This window comes from Plecotus auritus, assembly GCF_963455305.1.
Source record: "Plecotus auritus genome assembly, chromosome: 14".
Lineage (NCBI taxonomy): Eukaryota > Metazoa > Chordata > Mammalia > Chiroptera > Vespertilionidae > Plecotus > Plecotus auritus.
Genome location: NC_137780.1, coordinates 16,208,718 through 16,230,243, shown reverse-complemented (window position 1 = coordinate 16,230,243; position 21,526 = coordinate 16,208,718). Strand labels below are relative to the sequence as shown.

Here is a 21,526-nt window from a genome sequence, read left to right as displayed (position 1 = left end):
AGCGGGGCAGATCCTGGGCCGGGAGGCGTGGTCTGAGCGGGGGCGGGGCGGGGCGGGGCGGGGTCTTGCCGCCGCCGGGTCTGGCCGGGCGCAGAGCCAGCTGCGTAAACACCGCCGGGGCGTCGCGGCGGAGCAGGTGAGCCGGCGGGCGGGCAGGCGGGGCCGGGGCTAGCGGACGAGGCCCAGTTCTCCACGGCCCAGAGGCCCCGGGTGGAGCCGCGACCCGCGGGCCGAGCCCTGCCCTCTGCGCGCCCCTCGCTGCGGCCGCTCGCGGTCCCTTCACCAGTTCCGGGGCTGCGGACGCTGCGCGCGCCGCGGTCCGGGCCTCTGCGGCCGGCGCGGGGGCGGCAGAGGGCAGGGCGCCGGGACAGCCACCGCGGGGGCCGGCTGGGAACTCGCGGGTGTAAGAGGCGCGGGGCGTGGCCCCCAGGCAGGGGCCTTCAGCCGGGCGGGGTCTGCTCCGCTGCCCGACCCCCGCCGAGGTGGGCGCGGAGCGAGCTGTTAAAGGGCCAGAGCATTTAAAGAAGCAGTGCACGTGGGCTCGGAGGCTTGAGGATGGGGCATTTGTTCTTCCCTCCGGCGGGGGTCTCCTTCGCTGCCAGTGCGGCGGGCCTGTGGCACCCGGCGCTGGTACTGCGTGGCAGGGGCGGGAGGGAGACGGGAGGGCAGACGGGTCTTTCTGGGTGTGTGAGCAACTGAACGCGGGTCGGGGCCGGAGCCGGCGACTTGGTGCCCGGCGGTGTTTGGCTGTTTTATCGGCACTTACAGCTGTGGGAGGCGCCCAGAATCAAGCATTTGACGCAGAATAAACCTGAAACAGTAGCTAGTCTCCAGCCCAAATTTTATCGATGAAGAAACTCGGCCCACAGAGCTGAAGTGACTTTGTCCAAGGTCGCCCAGGTAGGATACAGCAGAGCCAGTCTCTGTTCTGGCCTCTCGTCCTGCTGCCCAGCCTTGGACCGTAGCTCAGCCCGTTGGCAGTTGGATGGAAGGCTCCTGCCTGTTGACTTAACGAGTGGTCCCTGTTAAAGGGATGCACTGGTGGTTGGTGCTCGCTGCATCCCATGTGCAGGTGGGCAGCTGAGAGCACCCGTGACCAGAACCAACTGCGGAGCCAACTTCACTCAGAGTTGACATCCTGGGCTGCCAAGGCTGCGTGCAGGTAACCTGGCCGGGTCGGACCCTGGCTGCCGCACGGATGCCCCTGCTGTCTGCTCCTTCTGCAGACACCTGAGCCTCCCAGGCTGTCAGCCAAGACCTTTGGCAGGAATTACAGGCTCTGGATAAGCGGCTGCAGGTGTGTGAGCCTCGGGTTCCCGTCTGCGAGAACGGGCTGTGTGGGCGTGGGGAAACATGTCAGCAGCTGTGTTTTGGGGGCCCAGCTGGTGAAGGGGCGGGGATCCTGGCTCCAGCTCAGAGCTGCAGCCTCAGCCACCCCTCAGGCGGGCAGGCTGTCCAGGTTCACTTGTGTAGGTGAGGGGGCTCTCAGGACCCGGGGCTTGGAGGAATGTTGCTGCAGCGTGGAATGGAGATTGTTTCCGGTTTTTAGGCAACGTTCTGTATCTTTTGGGGTTGAAGTACAGTGCAGGCTTAGACTATACGGATGGGGATGAATGTTCCTGTCTGAGAAAGCAGAGGACAGGAAGAGCAGGCTGCCACTCGCATGTGCCACTCGCATATTGCCTGAATTTCCTAGAATGCACACATATTACCTTTATTTTTAAAAAGTCAGCGGAAAGGTGAGCACCCTTTCAATTTTTCTTCCACGTTCCAGAAGACTATGTTGGCAAAGACGATTGAGCAATCCATTCTCCCAGGCAATGAAGAGGCTGGGAAAAATCGACTCCCTCCCTGACATTGGGTCTTGACTAAGGTCTGATTTGAAATAACTCTTTTCCTCAGATTTTAGCAAGGCACCCTGACCACTTCCAGGCCTGGAGCCCAACACTGATTACACCAGGGCTGGAGCCCAGGCCAGCCCGGCCAGGCCATGGTGAGAAGAACCTCTGGGCCCTCACATTCCGCCCCCAGCACCTCCTGTCACCATGCCCTCAGCGCCTCTGGCTGCTCACCAGGCCCCTGTGCAAGCAGGGTTTGCCCAGTACGAGTTCCCTACCCATCTTAGCATCTGTCTCTCTAAATTATTGATGATTAATCATGACATAACATACCTTACTTTATGAGTTAGTCCTGTTCAATGAAAAGCTGTTTTGTACAGTAGTTCACAATTATCTTAAGAGCTTTGATCATACCACAGTAGCCATGATTTTTACCCTTCTCCAGGGGAAACCGAGATTCAGGGAGCTAAGCGACTTTTCCTACGATGTGGCTTCGGTGATTGAGCGCTAGGATTTGATCCCAGCCCGCTGTCTTCTTAATCTTTTGCGTTTTTGTGAAAGAGGTTTCCCACATTCACCCCCACCCATGTCCGTGCACTGCTGCCAGGAAATGTCTGTGTGGTCTCCTGACTACCTGACAAAGCAAAAAGTAAATGAAAAAATAGATAGGTAGTCCTGGCTGCTTTGGCTCAGTGGATAGAGTGTTGGCCTGTAGACAGAAGGGTCCGGGGTTCGAATCCAGTGAAGGGCACATGCCCAGGTTGCAGGCTCCATCCCCAGTGTGGGGCGTGCAGGAGGCAGCCAGTCAGTTATTCTCTCTCATCATGGATGTTTCTGTCACTCACTCTCTCTCTCCCTTCCTCTCTGAAATCAATAAAAATATATTAAAATACATATATATACACACACATATATATACACTTTTGAAAAAGAAACCAAAGCCACATGTGTGTTTCTACTAAAGACATCTTTGGCTGGTGCTCAGCTGTTGTTCTGACTTTAGGACACACATTTTTGCAAGTATTTCCACCTGTTTTCAAGCTCCAGCAGCTGGGGGAGGGGCTGGGGGAGGAATGTGAGGGCCCAGAGCAGGCATCCTCAAACTGCGGCCCGCCGGGTGCCGCTGCCTGTCCTGCTTAGCAGCCGACTCGTCCCGGGCCCGCAGTGCGCATAGGAATTTGTTCATAGTGGTTTTTTTTTAAACTATAGTCCGGCCCTCCAACGGTCTGAGGGACAGTGAACTGGCCCCCTGTTTAAAAAGTTTGAGGACCCCTGGCCCAGAGGTTCTTCTCACCTTGGCCTGGCCGGGCTGGCCTGGGCTCCAGCCCTGGTGTAATCAGCGTTGGGTTCCAGGCCTGGAAGTGGTCATGGTGCCTTGTTAAAATCTGAGGAAAAGAGTTATTTCAAATCAGACCTTAGTCAAGACCCGATGTCAGGGAGGGAGTCGATTTTTCCCAGCCTCTTCATTGCCTGGGAGAATGGATTGCTCAATCGTCTTTGCCAACATAGTCTTCTGGAACGTGGAAGAAAAATTGAAAGGGTGCTCACCTTTCCGCTGACTTTTTAAAAATAAAAGTAATATGTGTGCATTCTAGAAAATTCAGGCAATATTTTTAAAAGCCCGTTAGCCCTCAGTCCAGGGATGACAACTAGTCACATGCATTTCCTTCTAGCATTTCACGCACATCCGTATCTAGTCATCTGTTAAGATGTTAGAGGTAGGGAACTGGAGATGATGCCGTGTGTCCTATTTTTCCTGCTAATGTGATGCCTTCAGAATTCTCCCTGCGTTGAGCATTCTTAGAAAACTGGATTTGATTGGTGTGTAGACCATCCTTTGTCTCACCAGTGCCACAGCAGGACCCTTTCCAAACCTCCCTTTTGATTGCCCCAGAGAAGCAGTGCCCTGACTCCTGACCCATGCCCACACGTGGCCACTCCCCGTCCCTGTGCTGTGCCCATGTTGGTGCCACCCCCCGCACCCCGCATGGAACACTAAGAGAAGAGGGAGAACAGGGGGCCTCCTAGTCCAGGCTTGTGAGGTGGGGGCCAGGAGAGAGACCCCAGGGTTTGTAAGGTGGCAGGTGATCTGGTGAGTATTTACAATTCACTGACCTCTTGTCAGTGTTCGGAGAAGCTGTGTGTTAAAGACAAGACACATACCTGCCATGGAAAAGGCCCGTGCCTTATAGAGGTGGGTGTGTGCTCGGAGAGCCCACGCGGTGTGCTGTGGGGGCTGCTGTGTGACCATGGCCTGGCCCGCCCAGGATATGCCCCTCACAGGTGAGGGCAGGGAAGAGCTCCTCAACTGGCAGGTGGGGGACCTGAATTGTAACTGGGGCTTTTGGCCTTGGGACTTCCTTTGTCCCTCTGGGCTTCTATGAAACAGGGTGCGACTCGATGGCCTTTAGGTCCTTGCTGGCTCTGACAGAGGTCCCATGGACGTGCCCTTTTTTTGACAAAAGGTTCACGTGGCCTGGGACCCTCCCAAGAGGGCTGGGGACACAGAAGGCAGGGAAGCTGCAGAGATTTCTAAGGGAATTTCCTCCTCTTAGCAAACCCTTTCCCAGTATCAGGGGAGACTGGGAACTTCGCGGAGTCATGGGATCCCTGTGAGGGGTGACCATGGAGGGGGGCCTGTTCTGCTAGGCCTGCAGACAAGCAAACACACACACCAACGCTGTGCCGGGATCCAGACCTTTCTCTGCAGCCCTGAGTGTTTGTGGGAAGTGCAGTAACTCCCCAGCTGCTCTTGGAGCTGCAGTTCCCATCTTTTCCCATGAGGCACCAGTGTTTCCTGTGGCGTTTTAAAATCTGTTTCCTACCGAGGTCCACTGGCCTTAAATTTTAAGGTCAAAACATTTACATTTCTCCGAAATGGAAAGAAGGTTGAAGAAACGGGGTCACTGGGTTTCCATGATGATTGCGGAACTGCTGACAGGAGCACACTGGAGAAATTCTCTGGGCCAGAGCCCCCTGGTTTGGCTGCTTCAGCGTTTCTGTCCCATTCAGCTGATGGATGGGGTGCGCAGTGGCCACATTGGATGTTTGGTTTTGCATCCTAATCCAAGGCAGCTTTCGGTTTCCAGAACAACAAACAGTCTCGTACACAACACACCCCTGCCCCCACCCCATCGGCCCCCTGCACCGTCCTGCGCGCCCGCAGAGAATGGAGCGCTGGTTGCTATGTGGGTGACAGGATTGACACCAGTGGTAGGAGAGTCACCCAGGGCGCCCCCCCCCCCCCCCCGCCACCTGCCCGTGAGTCAGCCTCCACGGGCCGACGCACTGCTGCTGAGGTGGACAGGCATGCGCGAGGAGGCTGTTTATCTGCAGGTTTGGGTGGCGACTTTCCCCCCAAGGGTTTCAGAGACTGGGAAGCACAGGGAGTCCTCCCAGCCGCTCTGTCCTCAGAGCCGGCAGCAGAGGGCTGCAGAGGACCGGAGCGGCTTCCTGAGCCCACTGCTCACAGCCCAGGGGGAGGGTGCCGCAGAGGCGGGAGAAGACAGTGTGTCTATGTTGGTGCTATTATTTCCCTTTTAAAAAATTAAGAGCTTTAAAACAGCCCTGCCAGTGCACTCCACGTTTATTATAGAAGCTTTAGAATGCAGAAAAATATTAAGTAAAATTCACCCGCAATCTCACCATCCAAAGATAACCTCCTTTAATGTTTTGTGGTTTTTTTGTGTGTTTTTTTGCCAGGCCTTTGTATATATATACATTTTTAAAGAAAATTCAGGTGACTATGTATGTGAAGTTATATACTGATTAAATTTAACAGCCTATTGTAGTTTTCCATGTTATTAAATATTCTTTGAAATACGATTTTTAGTGTTCATGTAATAAACCCTCTCGGATGGATATATCATAGGACAGGGCAGTTCAGTCATTTTCACTTTCTTTATGGTTATAAATAAATGCAACAAAAGATTTTTATGTAAATCTTTTATTATTTTCTTAGGACAAATTCCAAGAAGTAGCATTTCAGGATCAAAAGGTATGAATTTTTAAAGCTTTTGAAAAGTTTTACTGCCTCCAGAAAGGCGGGTCCAGCCCTGGCCTGTGTGGCTCAGTGGGCTGAACGCCATTCCGTGCACCGAGAGGTCACGGGTTCGATTCCCTGTCAGGCTCTATTCCTAGCAGGGGACGTGCAGGAAGTGGCCTATCCATGTTTCTCTCCCTCTTCCTTCCTCTCCCTCTAAAATCAACAAAAACATATTTTTTTAAAAAGAAAGAAAGGTGGGTTCAGTTTGTACTAGGGGTGTTGGAGCCCCGGGTTTTCCACACGCTCCTCCACGGTGGGCATGGCTTGGGGACCTTCCCAGCCCGAGAACTCTGCTTGCCCTGCAGCTTTCTGGGTCTAAAGCTGCTCCTCTGCCTGCCCTGCTCCGAGCAGACACGGTATTCCAGAGAAGGCCTGTTTCTTCTGTCACGCCCCCATTTATCAAGCACGCACAGAGCACGGAGCAGTGGGGGTGCCACCGTGGGTGGGCGAGGCAGAGGGAGGGGGGGAGGGAAGGCGTGAGGGAGGGGAGGTGGACTGTGACTGGACACTTGCAGTTCTGAGCTGGGCCCAGGATGGGGGTCTGATTCCCGGGCAGGGCACCCCAGAGAAGGTCTGACACCAGCCTGGGAGCCGCCCTGGGCTTCCTCGGAGTGCAGAGCCCTGGGCCACTGGTCAGAATGAGCCCAGGGTCTGCATCGCAAATGAGCAGCCTGGCATCGTGTAGTCCCTTCAGCCTGAGCCTTCCCGTGGGCCCTGCCTCAGCTGTACTTCCCCACACACACACATGCACACACACACACATGCACGCTCACACATGCTCACGTGGTCTCACTTCTAACTCATGACTCGCATCTCCCTCCCGGCACCTCAGACCCAGGCACTCAGCCCCTCCTAGATGCCTCTCCCTTTTAACCCAGACACTCAGGCTCCTGGACCGAATTCCGTCTTCTCCTGAGACCATCTCCCCTTCCTGTCTTCCTCCATGCTGGCCCCCCCCCCCCCCCCGCCCCGGACTCTCTCCTCTGTTCTGTCCACATCTGGTCCTATCTGCTTTCGTCCTAACCCTCCTGGTCCTGTCCCCTCACTGCATCCACCGCTGACGCCTTCCGGGGAGCCCCTTCCCTCTACTCCTTTTCCAGGCAGTGGCCGGACTGGCATTCCTAACACCGAGCTGGTCTGTCTGTCACGCTGCCCTTGGGGGAGGGGAGTACGGGAGACCCTTCACGCCGCCACGGCCCCACCCGCAGTGCCGGGCCCTGAGCTTTCTCTGTGCCCTTCCCTCCCACCTGGAAAATACTGTGTCCATCAGACCCTGTCGTCTTCTCTAGAAAACATCCCTCATCGCAGGCTCAGTCCCTGCTGGGTGCTTCTGCACCACTTGGGGAACACCTGCGTCACAAAACGTGTCACGTTGGATGTTTTTTGTTTGTTTTCTTAAGGATGAAAGTGTGTCTTTTACTCGTCTTTGCATCCCCAGAGCCCAGCACAGTTGTTGGCACACGATAGGTGCTCAGCAGGTGCTTGTTGCTTGAATGGATGAGCGTGCTGACGGTGGAGTGGCCTGACTCCAGTGGGGTGCTTGCCCCTGTGGCCTGGGCAGTCCCTCTCGGCCGTGGCAGCCTCCGTGGTAGCTGTGGGGACTGTTGCTTTACACTAGTCATTGGACACGCTGTCCTGGTGGGTTGGTTGCTGCAAGGCAGGGCCTGTGTCCAGGTCTTAAAGCCGCTGGCCCCTCTCGGTCCTCCACCGCCTTTGCCTCACAGGGAAGGGGGATGAGGTCTCCTGTGTTTGTTTTCCCAGGCATCCGAGAGGCAGGGCCTGTGTCCAGGTCTTAAAGCCGCTGGCCCCCCTCGGTCCTCCACAGGGAAGGGAATAAGGCCTCCTGCGTTTGTTTTCCCAGGCATCCGAGAGGCAGGGCCATGCTCACGTTCATGGCCTCTGACAGCGAGGAAGACGTGTGCAACGAGCGGACGTCCCTGATGTCAGCCGAGAGCCCCGTGCCTCGCTCCTGCCAGGAAGGCAGGCAGGGCCCCGAGGACGGAGAGGATGCCGCCCAGTGGGTAGGTTCCCGCAGGGGGGAGGCCTCGGAACAGGCCCCTGGGGTCCCTGTACCTGATGGATGGAAGCCGGACGTTCCCAGTGCGGGAGGAGGACTGGCAGACGGTGGGTGGTTGCCATGGCACAGCTCAGGTGTGAGGGCTTTGGAGTGACTGCGCGTTCCCAGCCGGAACGTCCGACTGCAGCAGACCGAGTGTGTCTGCCCTGTCCCTGCCCTCACATTCACCTTCCTAGTGAGGAGCGTGTGAGTTTGGATGCGGGGACAGGTAACAGGCTCAGGGACGGCCGGAGGGAAGCCTTTCGGCAGATGGCAGCCATGGTGACCCAGCGATGACTGTCCTGAGTCATGTTCGGCTTTTAGCTGGGGATGTCTTACGCCATTCCAGCTGCTGTCACAAAAATAGCACAGACACAAATTGAATCCTCCCTGTCCTGGAGGCTGGAAGCCCAGCATCCCGGTGCCAGCAGATCTGGTGTCTGGAGGGGCCCACTCCGACTCCTCGGCAGCCTGTGCCCTCGTGGTGGGAGGGGGGGGATGCTCTGTGGTCCCTTTATAAGGCACTGATGCTGCTCACGAGGGCCCCACTCATGACGAATCCCCTCCCAGAGGCCCCGCCTCCTGATACCATCACACTGGGGGGCGGTTTCAACACATGAAATGTGGAGGGACAATCAGTTCATGGCAGGAAGGGGGGCTGCGCTGTGATCTTATCTCTGCAGCCCACAGGGCAGGAGGTTATAAGGTCAGGAAGGGGGGGTGTTCTTGGAGAAGCACTACCAAGCCACCCCCTCCCCCTCAGGGAAAAACAGTCTCCTTTGTTTCGCCCATTCTAGTACTTAAACAGCTTCGGGGGCGGGGAGGGGGGGATTCTTTCTTCAGCCGCCCTGATCCCCTTGCTCATTTCTTCTGTCGTCCTCTCTGCTCCTCACAAGACCTCACCAGCCCCAGGCCACCGCGCAGCCACTCCTTAGCCTGTCCTTGCGAGTTGCTTCATCTCTCAGCGCCTGGAGTTTCTGTGCATTTTAGTTGCTTCACTTCCTGTTCATGAACAGTTTCTTCTGTTCTCAGCTGAGGATCTAGATGGGAATTTCTGCAAAGCACCTTCCGAAGCAATGGTCGTTTTTATTTTTGTTTCATTTGTCTTTGGCTTCGGCTGTTAATGTAATTACCAGAGCAGCTGATGGCCCTGAATTGCCACAGTTCCAAAACAGAAGTTCTATGGATTCATTTGTGCCTGCGTCTGGCAGGCGTCCTGCCCACTCCTTCGCCGCTTACTCATTTACTCTTCCCACTTCCCGTCGGCCAGGACCTCCCAGACGCCTGACTCTTGGTTAGCCCCACTCTGGTTCAGAGCTGCAAATTTGCATGCTTGATTTTGCGGCGCAAACATTCAAAGTAATTTATCCCTCTGCAAATTCCCAGTGTCTTATTTATAATCAAAAAAAGGCCGTCCCTATGTGTGCTGACCATTCTAGTTTGTGATTTGTGAACCAAAAATGTTTGCTCGACCTAGCCGGTTTGGGTCAGTGGATAGAGCTTCGGCCTCAGGAATGAAGGGTCCTGGGTTCGATTCCAGTCAAGGGCACATACCTCGGTTCCAGGCTCAATCCCCGGGCCTGGTCGGGGTGCTTTCGGGAGACACGCAATTGATGTGTATCCTTCACATCGATGTTTCTGTCTCTCCCCTCCCATTCTCTCTAAAAACCAGTGGAAAAATATCCGCAGGTGAGGATTAACCAGAAATAAAAAGAAAAAAGAAAAAAAAAACTTAAAAAAAGTTTGCTCTGTTTTCCTGTCACCTGGCCTGACTGCCGCGTCAGTGCGGCCCCGTGAACAGCACTGAGGGGCACCCTGCGCCCCATGCTGGGGGGAGAGCTCTGCAGACGTGCTCCCACCCAGTGGCCATTACGCTCCGGTCCTGAGACCACCCCACTGCCGCGGCCTCCCTCCTGCATGGTGGTGAGTGCCGGCTCTGAGGCTCTAGCTGTCCTCACACACTTCTCAGGGGTGCTGGCATTCCCAGCCCCTCACCTGCACTGCGGCCCGTGGCCGCGCCTCACCTCGGGACAGCAGCAGTCACGCCTCCTTCCCTCTTCCAAACCCGGCACCACGTGGTAGGCCACCTGGGGCATCCGTGGCCCTGACCGTGTGTTCCCACAGAGAAGCCAGGACCCCGGGGAGGACCAGGAGGAGGACCCTGACCGCTACGTCTGCAGTGGGGTCCCTGGGCGGCTGCCGGGCCTGGAGGAGGAGCTGACCCTCAAATACGGGGCGAAGCACGTGATCATGCTCTTCGTGCCCGTCACGCTGTGCATGGTCGTGGTGGTGGCCACCATCAAGTCCGTGCGCTTCTACACGGAGAAGAACGGGCAGCTGTGAGTGGGGCCCCGGCAGTGGGGAGCGGGGCTGGGTCGGGGTGGTGGCCTCCGCCGGCCATGGCACCGCAGCTCCGTGCCAGCGGCAGAAAGGAGCAGGGACGCAGAGTCCGCACCCTGGTCTGGGGCCCGGTCCTCAGGCTGAGGTCCCGGCCAGGTGATGGGTTGGAAGGCAGGGCAGCAGGCGGGATGGCCGACAGCACTCCCCCAGGGCAGGCATCCAGGGCTCCTTCAGAGGGGCACACGGAACAGGCAGGGACGGGCACCGAGCCCTGGCCTTCTCCCTCAGCATCTACACGCCCTTCACGGAAGACACGCCCTCGGTGGGCCAGCGCCTGCTCAACTCCGTGCTCAACACCCTCATCATGCTCAGTGTCATCGTGGTCATGACCGTCTTCCTGGTCGTGCTCTACAAGTACCGCTGCTACAAGGTGAGCCACCCGCCCGCCGGCCGTCCCTCCCGCCCCCTCGCAGTACCTCTTAGGCTGCAACCCTTGGCTTAAAAAAATCAGCGTTCCTTTTTCCTGCACAACGGACTCTGACTTTTAGGACTCTTCCCACCCTCTCCTGCCCCTACCCTGGGTTATCCAATGCTCTTGTGTTTAAATTTACACGTAATCCGCTTAAATCGAGTCCCTCCTTGCAACATTCAAATGTCACCTCGTTTTCAAGGTTATTTTGTTTCTCCTTCCGAAGGAATGCTGTTCTGTTTTAGGCTTCCTTTACCCCATACTCCCCTGCAGGCTTACTTTTATTCTCCCATTTCCCTTTAGGCCAGGGAGGTGCAGATGCTGTGCTGGGTCTCCAGTACTGGGTGGGAGGCCCACTCCCTCCTCCCCCAGCTGTGAGTGGCCCCGGCGTGGTAGAGGCGTGGCGTCCGCCTGGCCCACACCCTGGGCATTGCCCCAGAGATGCCGCCGTCTTGTAGACTTGGTTTCAGGCTTCTCGGAGCTCTGACGCCCTGAAGCTTAGAAGGGAGTTAAACTAGGCCTTACCTAATGTAAACTGCTCACACACAGGTGTGAGCACGTTGTCCTCAGACTGCGCTGTCTGTGGAGCAGGTGGAGGGAGGTGAGGAGGCTCAGCCTGAAGAGATGAGCCCCCTCCAGCTGGGGGTGGAAGCCGGTGCATGAAGGGAGGGCTGTCAGGAAGTGTGCGGAGCTGAGGTTTAGCGATAAGTAATGACCTGTGTATGTGAGCCCGAGTTTTGGGTTGGGGTGGGGAGGCGGTGGACGGTGGGAGAGGGGAGAGGCTGCTTGTCCGGAGCAGAGGATCCAGCACAGATGAGACCCAGCTGGGAGCCGGGAGGGGGAAGCCAGGTGGCTTCAGGAGGCACCAGGTGGTCGGGAGGCACCAGGTGGTCGGGAGGCATCAGGTGGTCGGGAGGCATCAGGTGGCCCGTCCCGGGCCTCGCACTCAGGTTTCCTTGCAGGTCCCAGGACGCTCAGGTGATGGCAGTGGGCATGGTGGGCGGGGGTGGCTGTGGTAAAGTGTCGGCACTGAGCAAGGCCACACCTCCCTCCTGGGGGACCAGGTCCTGCCTGAGGTGCCGTGTCCCGAGCGGGGTGTCTGCAGGGTGGGGAGGCTGGAAGGAGTGTCGCCCTGTGCCCTGTGCCGGGCCCAGGACTGGCTTAGGAACAGCCCCCTCCTTCACCCTCCCCAGCTTGGCAAGGAGGAGAGGAGTGTTTGCAGACCCTCAGTTGCAAGGGACTCCCTGGGTCGACTCTGTTCCAGAGAAGCCTCTTCAAGAGCCTGCCCCGCCCACTTGTCTGCTTCCGCACCGATGGCTTCCCGGGGACCAGCCTGCGCTGGTTTTCCTCCGAGCCCTTGCCGCCGCCGGTCACGATACCTTTGTCGCCTCGCAGCCTCACCTGGAAAGCAGCACCCGTGGGCAGAGACTTTGCTGGCTTTCCCCTAGGGCCCGGACAGTGCCCGGCGTGTCGGGGCACCAGCATCTCCTTTGAGTGGGTCGAGGTCCAGGTGTTAGACCTAAAGCAGTTGGTCTCCGTACACTTGCAGGGCGACCTAGAGAGACCTTGGATTTGTGTGCCCTGTTTGCCTGGAAAACCCACTGGGCCCTCCAGCCCAGTCGCAGAGGAGCCTGAGGGAGAGGTTTCCCGGCGTGGCATCAGCCAGTGCGGGACCTGAGGCTGCGGTGGGGCTTGGGGCGCCCTGTGCTCATGCTGCCTGCTTCTTTGTCTAGTTTATCCACGGCTGGTTGATCATGTCCTCGCTGATGTTGCTGTTCCTCTTCACCTACATCTACCTCGGGTGAGTGGCAGCTGGTGAGCAGCAGCGTCCTGGGCCCCTCCCCCTGTGGCACGAGCGGCTGTGAAGGACCTGGGTGGGGAAGGGCTCCCCCGGGGCTCCACACCCTCCTTAGGGTCTCTTCTCCGAGCGCCGGGTCCCTCTTCCCACAGGCCTTTTTTTATTTTTTTAACATTTTTATTGATTTCAGAGAGAAAGGGAAAAGGAAAGAGAAATAGAAATAGAAATAGAAATATCGGTGATGAGAATCATTGATCGGCTGCTTCCTGCACGCCCCCTCCTGGGGATCGAGCCTGGAACCCGGGCAAGTGCCCTGACCGGGAATCGAATCGTTCATAGGTCGATGCTCAGCCACTGAGCCACACTGGCTGGGCCTGCAGGCCTTGTTTTGACGCGGGAGTGGTCTCCACGGTGGGCCACGCGTCTCCTTGTGGTTCCTAATGTAAAACCAATGAGCAGAGCCATCAGGGACGAGGCTCTCTGTGAACCCAAGGCGGGTAGGACTGCTCAGAATTTACATTCTCATCTTGGGGCTGGACCTGGGTTCTCCTAGTTTATGGCAGAAGGGTCTCCATTGCCCTGATTTGGGATGTCAGCCTGACCCGGCACAAAGACAGGAAGGAGCGGCGAGAGCACTTTTCCTGGAATGTCCAGGGGCCGGGGCCTTCCGGTTGTGCCCGTGCACACCCACGTGAGCCACCCCAAGCATGAGCCGTCGGTTCCCCCCCTCGTTCCAGAAACCATTCCCAGTGGTTCGTGCAGGACTCACAGGAATGGGGCAGGGGTGCTGGTCAGTGGCACCAGGAGCTGGACACCCAGGCTGGGACGGTGGCCGAGGGGCAGGGCGTTGAATTGCGTCGGGGTCTGGCCTTCGCTGAGTTCCCCGCCCCGCGGGCTTGCCTTGGGTCCTGCAGGGAAGTGCTCAAGACCTACAACGTGGCCATGGACTACCCCACGCTGCTCCTGACCGTCTGGAACTTCGGGGCGGTGGGCATGGTGTGCGTCCACTGGAAGGGCCCGCTGGTGCTGCAGCAGGCCTACCTCATCATGATCAGCGCGCTCATGGCCCTGGTCTTCATCAAGTACCTCCCGGAGTGGTCCGCCTGGGTCATCCTGGGCGCCATCTCTGTGTACGGTAGGTGGGCACCGACGGGGCAGAGCCTGGCGGCCGGCAGTGGGTCAGCATCGAGGGCCCAGCTTCGCTGCTGCACACGTGTGGCCGGTGCTAGAAAGGCCCCATCTCCCTCCCCACGGCCCGGGGGCCTCCCTTCTGAGAGATTCTCCTGCGTGGACTCACGACTGTTGACGCGATTTGTTAATAGTTCGCCGAGCCCTCGCACCGACGCACTGCCAGTCGCTGGGCACGGGTTGGGCACGGCACCTGTAACGCGCACCCAAAGCCTTAGCCACGGTCTCTTTAGCATTAGGATGAGGGCCATCCCCAATTCTGTTTCTTCCGTTTTAGGGCCCAGAGAAGTGGGCTCTAAGTTCATCCTCTTCCCTGCAGTCAGCCCTCCCAGGCCCGCTGGGCTCCAGCCAGGGCAGCTGGCGGCTGTGGCTGGAGACCATGGGTTGGTGATAGGACGGCAGGGCCCATCCCGAGAGCCTCACACTCAGACTGTGGGGCACCCCCCGATACCGGTGTTAGGGCGCTGGCTCCTCTCTTTGTGGGGTGCTTGGGGGTGAATCTCTTTTTTAACTGTTTTTCCAGATCTCATGGCTGTGCTCTGCCCCAAGGGGCCGCTGCGGATGCTGGTGGAGACTGCCCAGGAGAGAAATGAGCCCATATTTCCTGCCCTGATATACTCCTGTGAGTAGCCCCCCCCTCCTCCCGACAGGGGGTCAGAGGCGTCCGACTGGGAGCCAGGGCAGCTTCCTGGCCTGGCTGCAGAGTTGACTCGGGGGTGGTAACGGTTCCCTGACCAAAGGGAGGCGGCGGCCTGAGACCTCCGGGTCTCCGCCTTTCAGGACGACAGCAGCCGGCAGCTTGCTGTTACACGGGCGAAGGTGGGAGTGAGCGCGGAGGGCCACGGCTTCCCCAGTCGTGTGGCTGGCTGGAGTTGAGTCTCTGAGGGGAAGGCACGTGGGGGCCGCTGGCTCAGGCCAGGGGGTAGGGTGAATGCACATGCGTGCAGCACACCTGTATCAGAGCCCCCGTTGTGACGGGCACTGTGCGGGCCTCGGAGACAAGGACCCGTGGGCCGGGCCCCCGAGCGCACAGCCCGGTGGCTTTAATCCCCGCCTTCTGTGGCTGGTGGCCCTTATTTAAGTAGAGAGCTTGAACTTCCGGGGCCCGGCTGTGCAGGGTGCCCTGGAAAACGGAGCAACCGCCGAGTTCTGGGTGACCTCTGACAAATGAAGGTCGAGGTGAAAGCACCGTCCAGGCACATTCCAAGGATGAGCCGCACCACGTGGGGAAGACGGTGGTGCCTGGAGGTGGTTCACCGTCTGTGGTCTCGGGAGCTTGCGTTCTGGGAGGGGAGACGGGCAGTAGCTGAGCGACAAAAGCCAGGAGGTGCGTGCTTTGTGGAGAGAGCAGGGGGAGAGCCTGAGGACGGGGCAGTGGGCGCTGCTATTTCACATTGGGTGGTCAGGGAAGCCCTGTCAGAGGAGGCGTGTCCTGCCCTCGTAAAACCTGGGGATGGAACTCCAGGCAGAAGGAAGAGCAGCAAGTGCCGAGGCCTGAGATGGCCATGGACAGGCTGCAGGCGGGTGGGGGGAGGAGGGGAGAGGGGGGTCCAGGTCACGGTTAGCCCTGCAGGCTGTCCTCGGTGAGCTGTAACGCAGCCTGGAAGATTGCAGACTGACATGACGTGACTTGTTGGCTTGTTTGTTTGTTTTTGTTGTTGTTAATCCTCACCACCGATTGGTTGCCTCCCACACATTGAGTCTGCCACCGAGGTCCTTGCCCTTGACTGGAATGGAGCCGGACCCTTCAGTCCTCGGGCCGACGCTCTAGCCACTGAGCCAGACCGGCCAGGGCGTGACTTGACGTTTTAACAGGACCGCACAGGCTGCTGAGTGGAAAACAGTGGATGGGGATCAAGAGGGGGCGGGAGCTGGATTTAGAGGCTAAAGAACAGCCCAGGAGAGGGAGGAGGGGTTTGGCTCGGGCCAGCCGTAGCGGCCTTAGGGCGTGGTTGGGTTCTGGAGCCTTTTAGAGGCAGAATGGCAAGATTGGCGGGTGGTTGGGATGGGATAGGAGGTGGTCAAGGATGATGGCAGTGTTTGGGGCCTGAGCAACAAAAAGGATGGAACTCGCAGTTGTCGAGAGCAGTGGGGGCATATTGAGTGTGAGATGCCCCAGCGCATTCAGCTGGAGAGCTGGACGTGAGTTCATGAGGGTGTTTCCAGACCAGAGAGAACACGGTTGGTACCACGTGATGCGGCAGGCCCCCCTCTGGACAGAGCCCCAAGAGGACTGAAAGCAGGTCTTGGGCCTGTGTGTGTGCAGCCATGTCCGTAGCAGCATTGTTCACAGCAGCCAAGAGCTGGAAGCAGCCAGGTGTCTACTGATGGGTGAGCGGATAGACCAAATGTGGTAGCGACACAGTAGAATACTATTCAGCCTTAAAAAGGAAAGACGTTCTGACATGTGCTACACACATGAACCTTGAGGACATGCTAAGCGATTAAGCCAGTCACCAAGAGACCGATACTGCAGATTCCACGTATGTGCAGTGTCAGACTCGGAGAGGCAGGAGGCAGAGGGACCAGGGGCGGGAGCGGGGCTTGGGGGCTGGGGTGAAGTTTCAGCGCTGCGAGTTGGAAGAGTTGTGGAGATCTGTTCCACAACAACGCGCATGTAAACACGGCACACGGCATACTTAAAATGGCTAAGATGATATGGTTTATGTTACATGTTCTTTACACAATAAAACAAAAACACAATTAGTTCATCAAACTTTCGCTGATATTATTACCATTGTTCTTGTGAGGAGAGAAAAAGACAGGAAAAGGCGTCTGCCCGAACCTGGTCAGTGAGTCGGGACCCCCCCACCCCCCACCACTGCGGCCTCCTGCCAATGGGCATATCGAGCTTCTGGGGACACAGATGGGCCCCTGCCACTGAGGCCCCGGGAGCCCGTTGGCCCCGCCTGAGGCGTGACCCTCCTCTCCTTCCCCAGCCGCCATGGTGTGGACAGTGGGCATGGCCAAGCTGGACCCCTCCTCTCAGGGGGCCCTTCAGCTCCCCTACGACCCAGAAATGGGTGAGTGCTGGGGGATGGTAGCCCAGGGCCCTGGGGGCGGCCCCTCACTGCTCCCCGCTCAGCCTGGCCTGGCCTCCCCGGGAGACACGAGGTCGGGGGGCAGAAGGGAAGACCAGCCCTCCTGGCATCTTGGGGACCGAGCGAGGGTGGCCTCCGGTCCTCTGTCTCAGCCCCTTCCTCTTATGGGGCCTGGGGAGTCTTTCCTTGGTGCCAGGCTGGGGTGCGGGCAGGGACCCTGAGCTCCAGAGAAGCCTCTGACCAGCTTCTGTCTCTCCCTTCCTCTCCTACCCCACGGGGATGCTGGCGTCTCCTACTGGACCCAGAAGAAGACTCCTGTGACAGTTTGGGGGAGCCCTCGTACCCAGAAGTCCTTGCACCCCCCCTACCTGGCTCCCCAGGGGAGGAGCTGGAAGAAGAGGAGGAAAGTAAGGAGCCCATGTCCAGATGATCTGGGGGCCCCAGGTGGGGGGAGCTGGGGAGCCCTGACCGTAGGGGCGGAGGGTGTGAGGGAGGCGGCCTTACAGGCGTCCAGGAGAAACGTGCGAGGGTAGGTCCTGTTGGCAGGCCACGGGCCTTTCACATGCGGGCTGAAGCATGTATTGAACCACGGTCATCGAGCCCCAGCCGTGTGCCTGCCTGCACTGTGCAGGGCCCCGGCTCTGAGACTCACCTCCCACAGGTGTGGACAGGAGTCGGGGGAGGGGGAGCTGTGCAGGAGAACATGGGATGCGGGGCACCAGGGGTTCTTGACCAGGTGTCGGGGGTCAGAGAGGGAGACCTGAGAGTAACTTCCGAGCTCCCAGGTTCAGCCACAGTCGGGACAGACGCTGCCTTGACCAGGCAGAGAGCCACCTATTTGGAGCCTGGAGGGGAGGAGGGCGTGGTGGGGGAGGGTATGGGAGGGTGTGGGGGCAGAGGAGGCGAGCAGTTCCCTTGATGCAGGCCGAATTGACTTTATTATAGAAACACTAGAGGCGCAGTGCACGAAATTCATGCACAGGTAGGGTCCCTAGTGGCGGTCGGCTGCCGGCTGGGGCCTCCCTTCCCCAGCTGGCTAGGGCCTTCCTTCACTCCACGCCACCCCCTAGTGGTCAGCGCACGTCATAGCGAACAATTGAACTCCCGGTTGGTCGAACTCCCTAGGGGACACTTTGCATATTAGGCTTTTATATGTACATACAGATTCTCACCGTCTGCGGTGAAGAAAGTTATCCTATGCAGTGTCCAGGGCCAGTTTGTAAAAGAGCCAACACGAAAGCAGCCTGGAAGCTCTCATTCGCTTTTCAGTAAGGGACAGGCTGCTTGCAAGCACATTTCCTGTTTTTAGGGGGAAGGTCTGCCGTGCGTGTTCTCACAAGCAGTGAAGTGAAATCCCGGAAGGGCACTTATAATTCAAATGCAGCACTGAGTTGTACGGCCTCCCTCCCACCCACAATGCATTATATTTGACTTTTTTCGAAGTAAGTGCCAAGCACCAGGATTTTTTGTTTTTTAAGCAGCAGTTTTGCCTGAGTTCTCAGACATGCCAGCTTTTCACAGCCCAGATTGCAGGCCGCCCAACCCCTGGGTTCCCCCTTTCCCCGCTGGCTATGGTTTTTCCGAGGCAGCCCTTCCTTGTCCCAGGGGCCGGGTGGCGAAGCTGCCCCGTCTGGCCCCTGAGCTCCCCAGGACTCTCCTCTGGGTCCCTGGTGTCTGGCTGCTGCCTCCTCCTGGGATGATGGACTCTGTCTTGCCCACACAGGGGGGGTGAAGCTGGGCCTCGGAGACTTCATCTTCTACAGCGTGCTGGTGGGCAAGGCGGCGGCCACGGGCAGCGGGGACTGGAACACCACGCTGGCCTGCTTCGTGGCCATCCTCATCGTAAGTGGGTAGTGGGGCCTGAGGGTCTTCATGGGGCCCCAGGGGATTTTCAGGTGCTGTGGTCCCTGGAGGGCAGAAGGGATGGGGGCCGGGCAGGGTTTCCAAGATCCTCAACATGAGACCGAGGTGTACAGGCTCTGGGCGTCCACAGGACGCAGTGAGGCGCAGGGAGGGGTGCCCGGGGGCTCTGATGCTACTGAGCAGGCACGCAGGTGGCAAGGGCAGCTGTGCGCTGGTGTCAGGTCACCTGAGAGTCGTGGCAGAGGACACGGGTCCTTACCTGGGCGCACACGCCCGTGAGCTCAGGCCTCTGACTCCAGGGCAGGTGCGTTCCCTCCGTGCCACCCCGACACCGTGCCGTCCTGAATCCAGGGTCTCCCAGGGCTCAGGAGGGGACCCCCATCACTTCGAGCCCCAGTGAAGGTGGGAGATTCCTGTAGTCACTTAAGGTGGCCAGGTGGACATCGGGGGGAAGCGGACTGTGATGGCTGCATCTCAGGGCAGAGGCTCTGAGGGGGCAAACGCCCGCACCACTGGCACATTAGGGCCCGGGTCCAGGTCTTTGGAGACTTTGTGTCCACAGAGTGTATCAGGGAGGGTGCTGGACCCCAGGCTCCACCCCTCTGCACTGTGGGACCTGAAGCCCTGCCCCTCGCAGGGCAGCAGGCACACTGGTTCTGCCCCCACCTGACCGTGCCTGCATCTGCCAGGCGGGGACGGGGCGGGACAGGACCGAGGGAGGAGGCACACGCCATCTTTGATTCCCATGGTGCCAGCATTCAGTTGAGCCCATCCAGTTCTAGAAACTTGTGTCCCGAGGGGCGGCCTGCTGTCCTCTGGTCGCATGTCCCTGCTGTGAGCAGGCGGCAGGTGGTCTGGCGGGCAGCACCATGCTGAGTCAGGAGCCGCTTTCAGGTTCACCACTGACGTGCAGGGAGTTACGTGGAACTGCCCTCGGCCCTCCTCTGCCGGGAGGACCCAGGAGGCTATGGGTGTCCTTGACAAGCCCTGCACCCAGGCCTGGCCGTCTAACTGTCCCCCCTCCTCCCCCCCCCCCCCGCCCCGTGTCTGCAGGGCCTGTGCCTGACCCTCCTGCTGCTCGCCGTGTTCAAGAAGGCGCTGCCCGCCCTGCCCATCTCCATCGCCTTCGGCCTCATCTTCTACTTCTCCACCGACAACCTGGTGCGCCCCTTCATGGACACCCTGGCCTCGCACCAGCTCCACATCTGAGGCGCGGCCGCCGTGGGCTTGTGACTGATGCAGCTGTATAGTCTCACACTCTAGTGCCATATCTTTAAGACTTTAATTTCCTTAGGAAAACATAAACGAGAATAAAAATCCCGTGTTCACTTCGTGGAGAAGAACTGCCTTTGGTGCTAGTTTTGCCACCAGTCCGAGGCTCACCCTTCCCGAGCGCTGGCCGCGCTGACGGGAAACAGGACGTCCATCCAGAGGAGCGGGAGGGGCCACGATGGGGCCGGCACCTCGGAGCCGGGGTGTCCGGGCCGAGATGGAGGAACGAAGGGAGGCGTGGAGGAAGGCACAGCAGGTCCGGGGCTCCCGCAGGCTGGCACCAAGCACCTGCCACTCCGGCCGGAGAAGAAAAGCCCACTTTCTCTGCAAGGAATGCTGCCAGTGCTTGTCTGGGGCGTCACTATCCTTTAGAGACCAAGTCCGAACAGTGTTGCAGCAGTTCCGCTGGGAAGTGGCTTACTAGTAATATCAATAAAAGGTGAATCCTGTTGGAGTATGCAGTTTGGTCTGTTTGTCAGTGTTGGCCTCATCCCTGCATGTGAATGACCCACGTCCTGCGTGGTTCAGGGTTCAGGGTTCGGGCTCTGGAAGGGGCCACACGCAAATGAAAGAGATGAGACAAGAAATAATGATTTTGAAATTGGGGGACCAGGCAGGAGCCCAGGAGGACTCTGCTTGGGCTCCGGCCTTGCCATCCTTTTATTCAATTAGGGACACACCTATAGCCCTTAGGCAGGCAATTTCCAGTAACAGGCAGACTATCTTATCAGTAAGGACTTACATGACTGTCTGGTGGGGAAGCTGCTTCAGCTACCATTGTCTCGATTAAACAGTGGGTGCATAGCTCTGACCTTTGCCAGGGCTCAAGGGTCACCAGCCTTCCAGGCTCCTTGTCCACACCTCTCTGCTAGTGAAGACAATAGGCGGTTTCCCACACCTGCATCTCACAGCCACTCCTGGGATACTGGGTCTGGGCACAGAAAAGACTCACCCAGTTAAAAAGGAGAGACTCGGGCTGGCCAGTGGCTCAGTGGTTGAGTGTCCCTGTGAACCAGGTTACAGTTCCGTTCCTCAGGGCACATGCCCAGGTTTCTGGCTTATTCCCCAGTAGGAGGTATGCAGGAGGCAGCTGATGTTTCTCATCGTTGATGTTTCTCTCTCCCTCTCCCTTTCTGTCTCTGAAATCAATAAAAACATATTAAAAAGAGAGAGACTTACTCCCCCACCCCACCCCCATCTCTGCAATCATTTCTTTAACTAGAAAGTTCCCTAAGCAAAGGTGTGCAGAGAGCCGCGAGGCCCGGTGGCTGGCAGCTCGGAGCTGTGCCAGCTGCTAGAGCTAAGCACGGGCCTTGTGCTGGCTTCCACCATGCGTGTCACCGGAAACCCTGCAAGGCAGTTGCCGAAACAGAGCAAGTGTCCTCAGGGTACCAGTGCTCAGTGGGGCGAGGTCAAGCCGTGTGCAGAAACGCGTCCGCCCGTCGGCTGGCCATCTCGGCACGGGTGGGGTGTAGAGGTTGCTCTCCTTTTTCTAAAGGGTTCACAGTTGCGAGGACCTTGGAGCTGCACAGAGCAGACCCACCCATGGCGTCAGGCCCCTGCGCCCATGATGTCAGGCCCCTGCGCCCATGATGTCAGACCTGCACCCATGATGT

General features: G+C 58.3%; 1 protein-coding gene across 4 annotated transcripts; it reads left to right on the top strand.

Annotated features, from left to right (window-relative positions):
• The first annotated feature begins 40 nt into the window (after window positions 1–40).
• On the top strand, window positions 41–20,359 carry PSEN2 (presenilin 2). 4 transcript variants are annotated; one of them, XM_080651044.1, is made up of 12 exons: window positions 50–136; window positions 5,800–5,835; window positions 7,745–7,904; window positions 10,064–10,278; window positions 10,568–10,709; window positions 12,482–12,549; window positions 13,461–13,681; window positions 14,258–14,356; window positions 16,674–16,757; window positions 17,081–17,182; window positions 18,499–18,617; window positions 19,692–20,359. In XM_080651044.1, exons 3-12 carry the CDS (start codon window positions 7,764–7,766, stop codon window positions 19,845–19,847), a joined length of 1,347 nt encoding a protein of 448 aa, XP_080507170.1. In that variant the 5' UTR covers window positions 50–136; window positions 5,800–5,835; window positions 7,745–7,763; the 3' UTR covers window positions 19,848–20,359. The 4 variants fall into 4 exon arrangements, with proteins under 4 accessions (XP_080507171.1, XP_080507169.1, XP_080507170.1 ...); XM_080651046.1 differs by having other exon boundaries at window positions 91–136; window positions 17,084–17,182; XM_080651045.1 differs by lacking the exon at window positions 5,800–5,835 and having other exon boundaries at window positions 41–136; window positions 17,084–17,182.
• The last annotated feature ends 1,167 nt before the right edge of the window (window positions 20,360–21,526 follow it).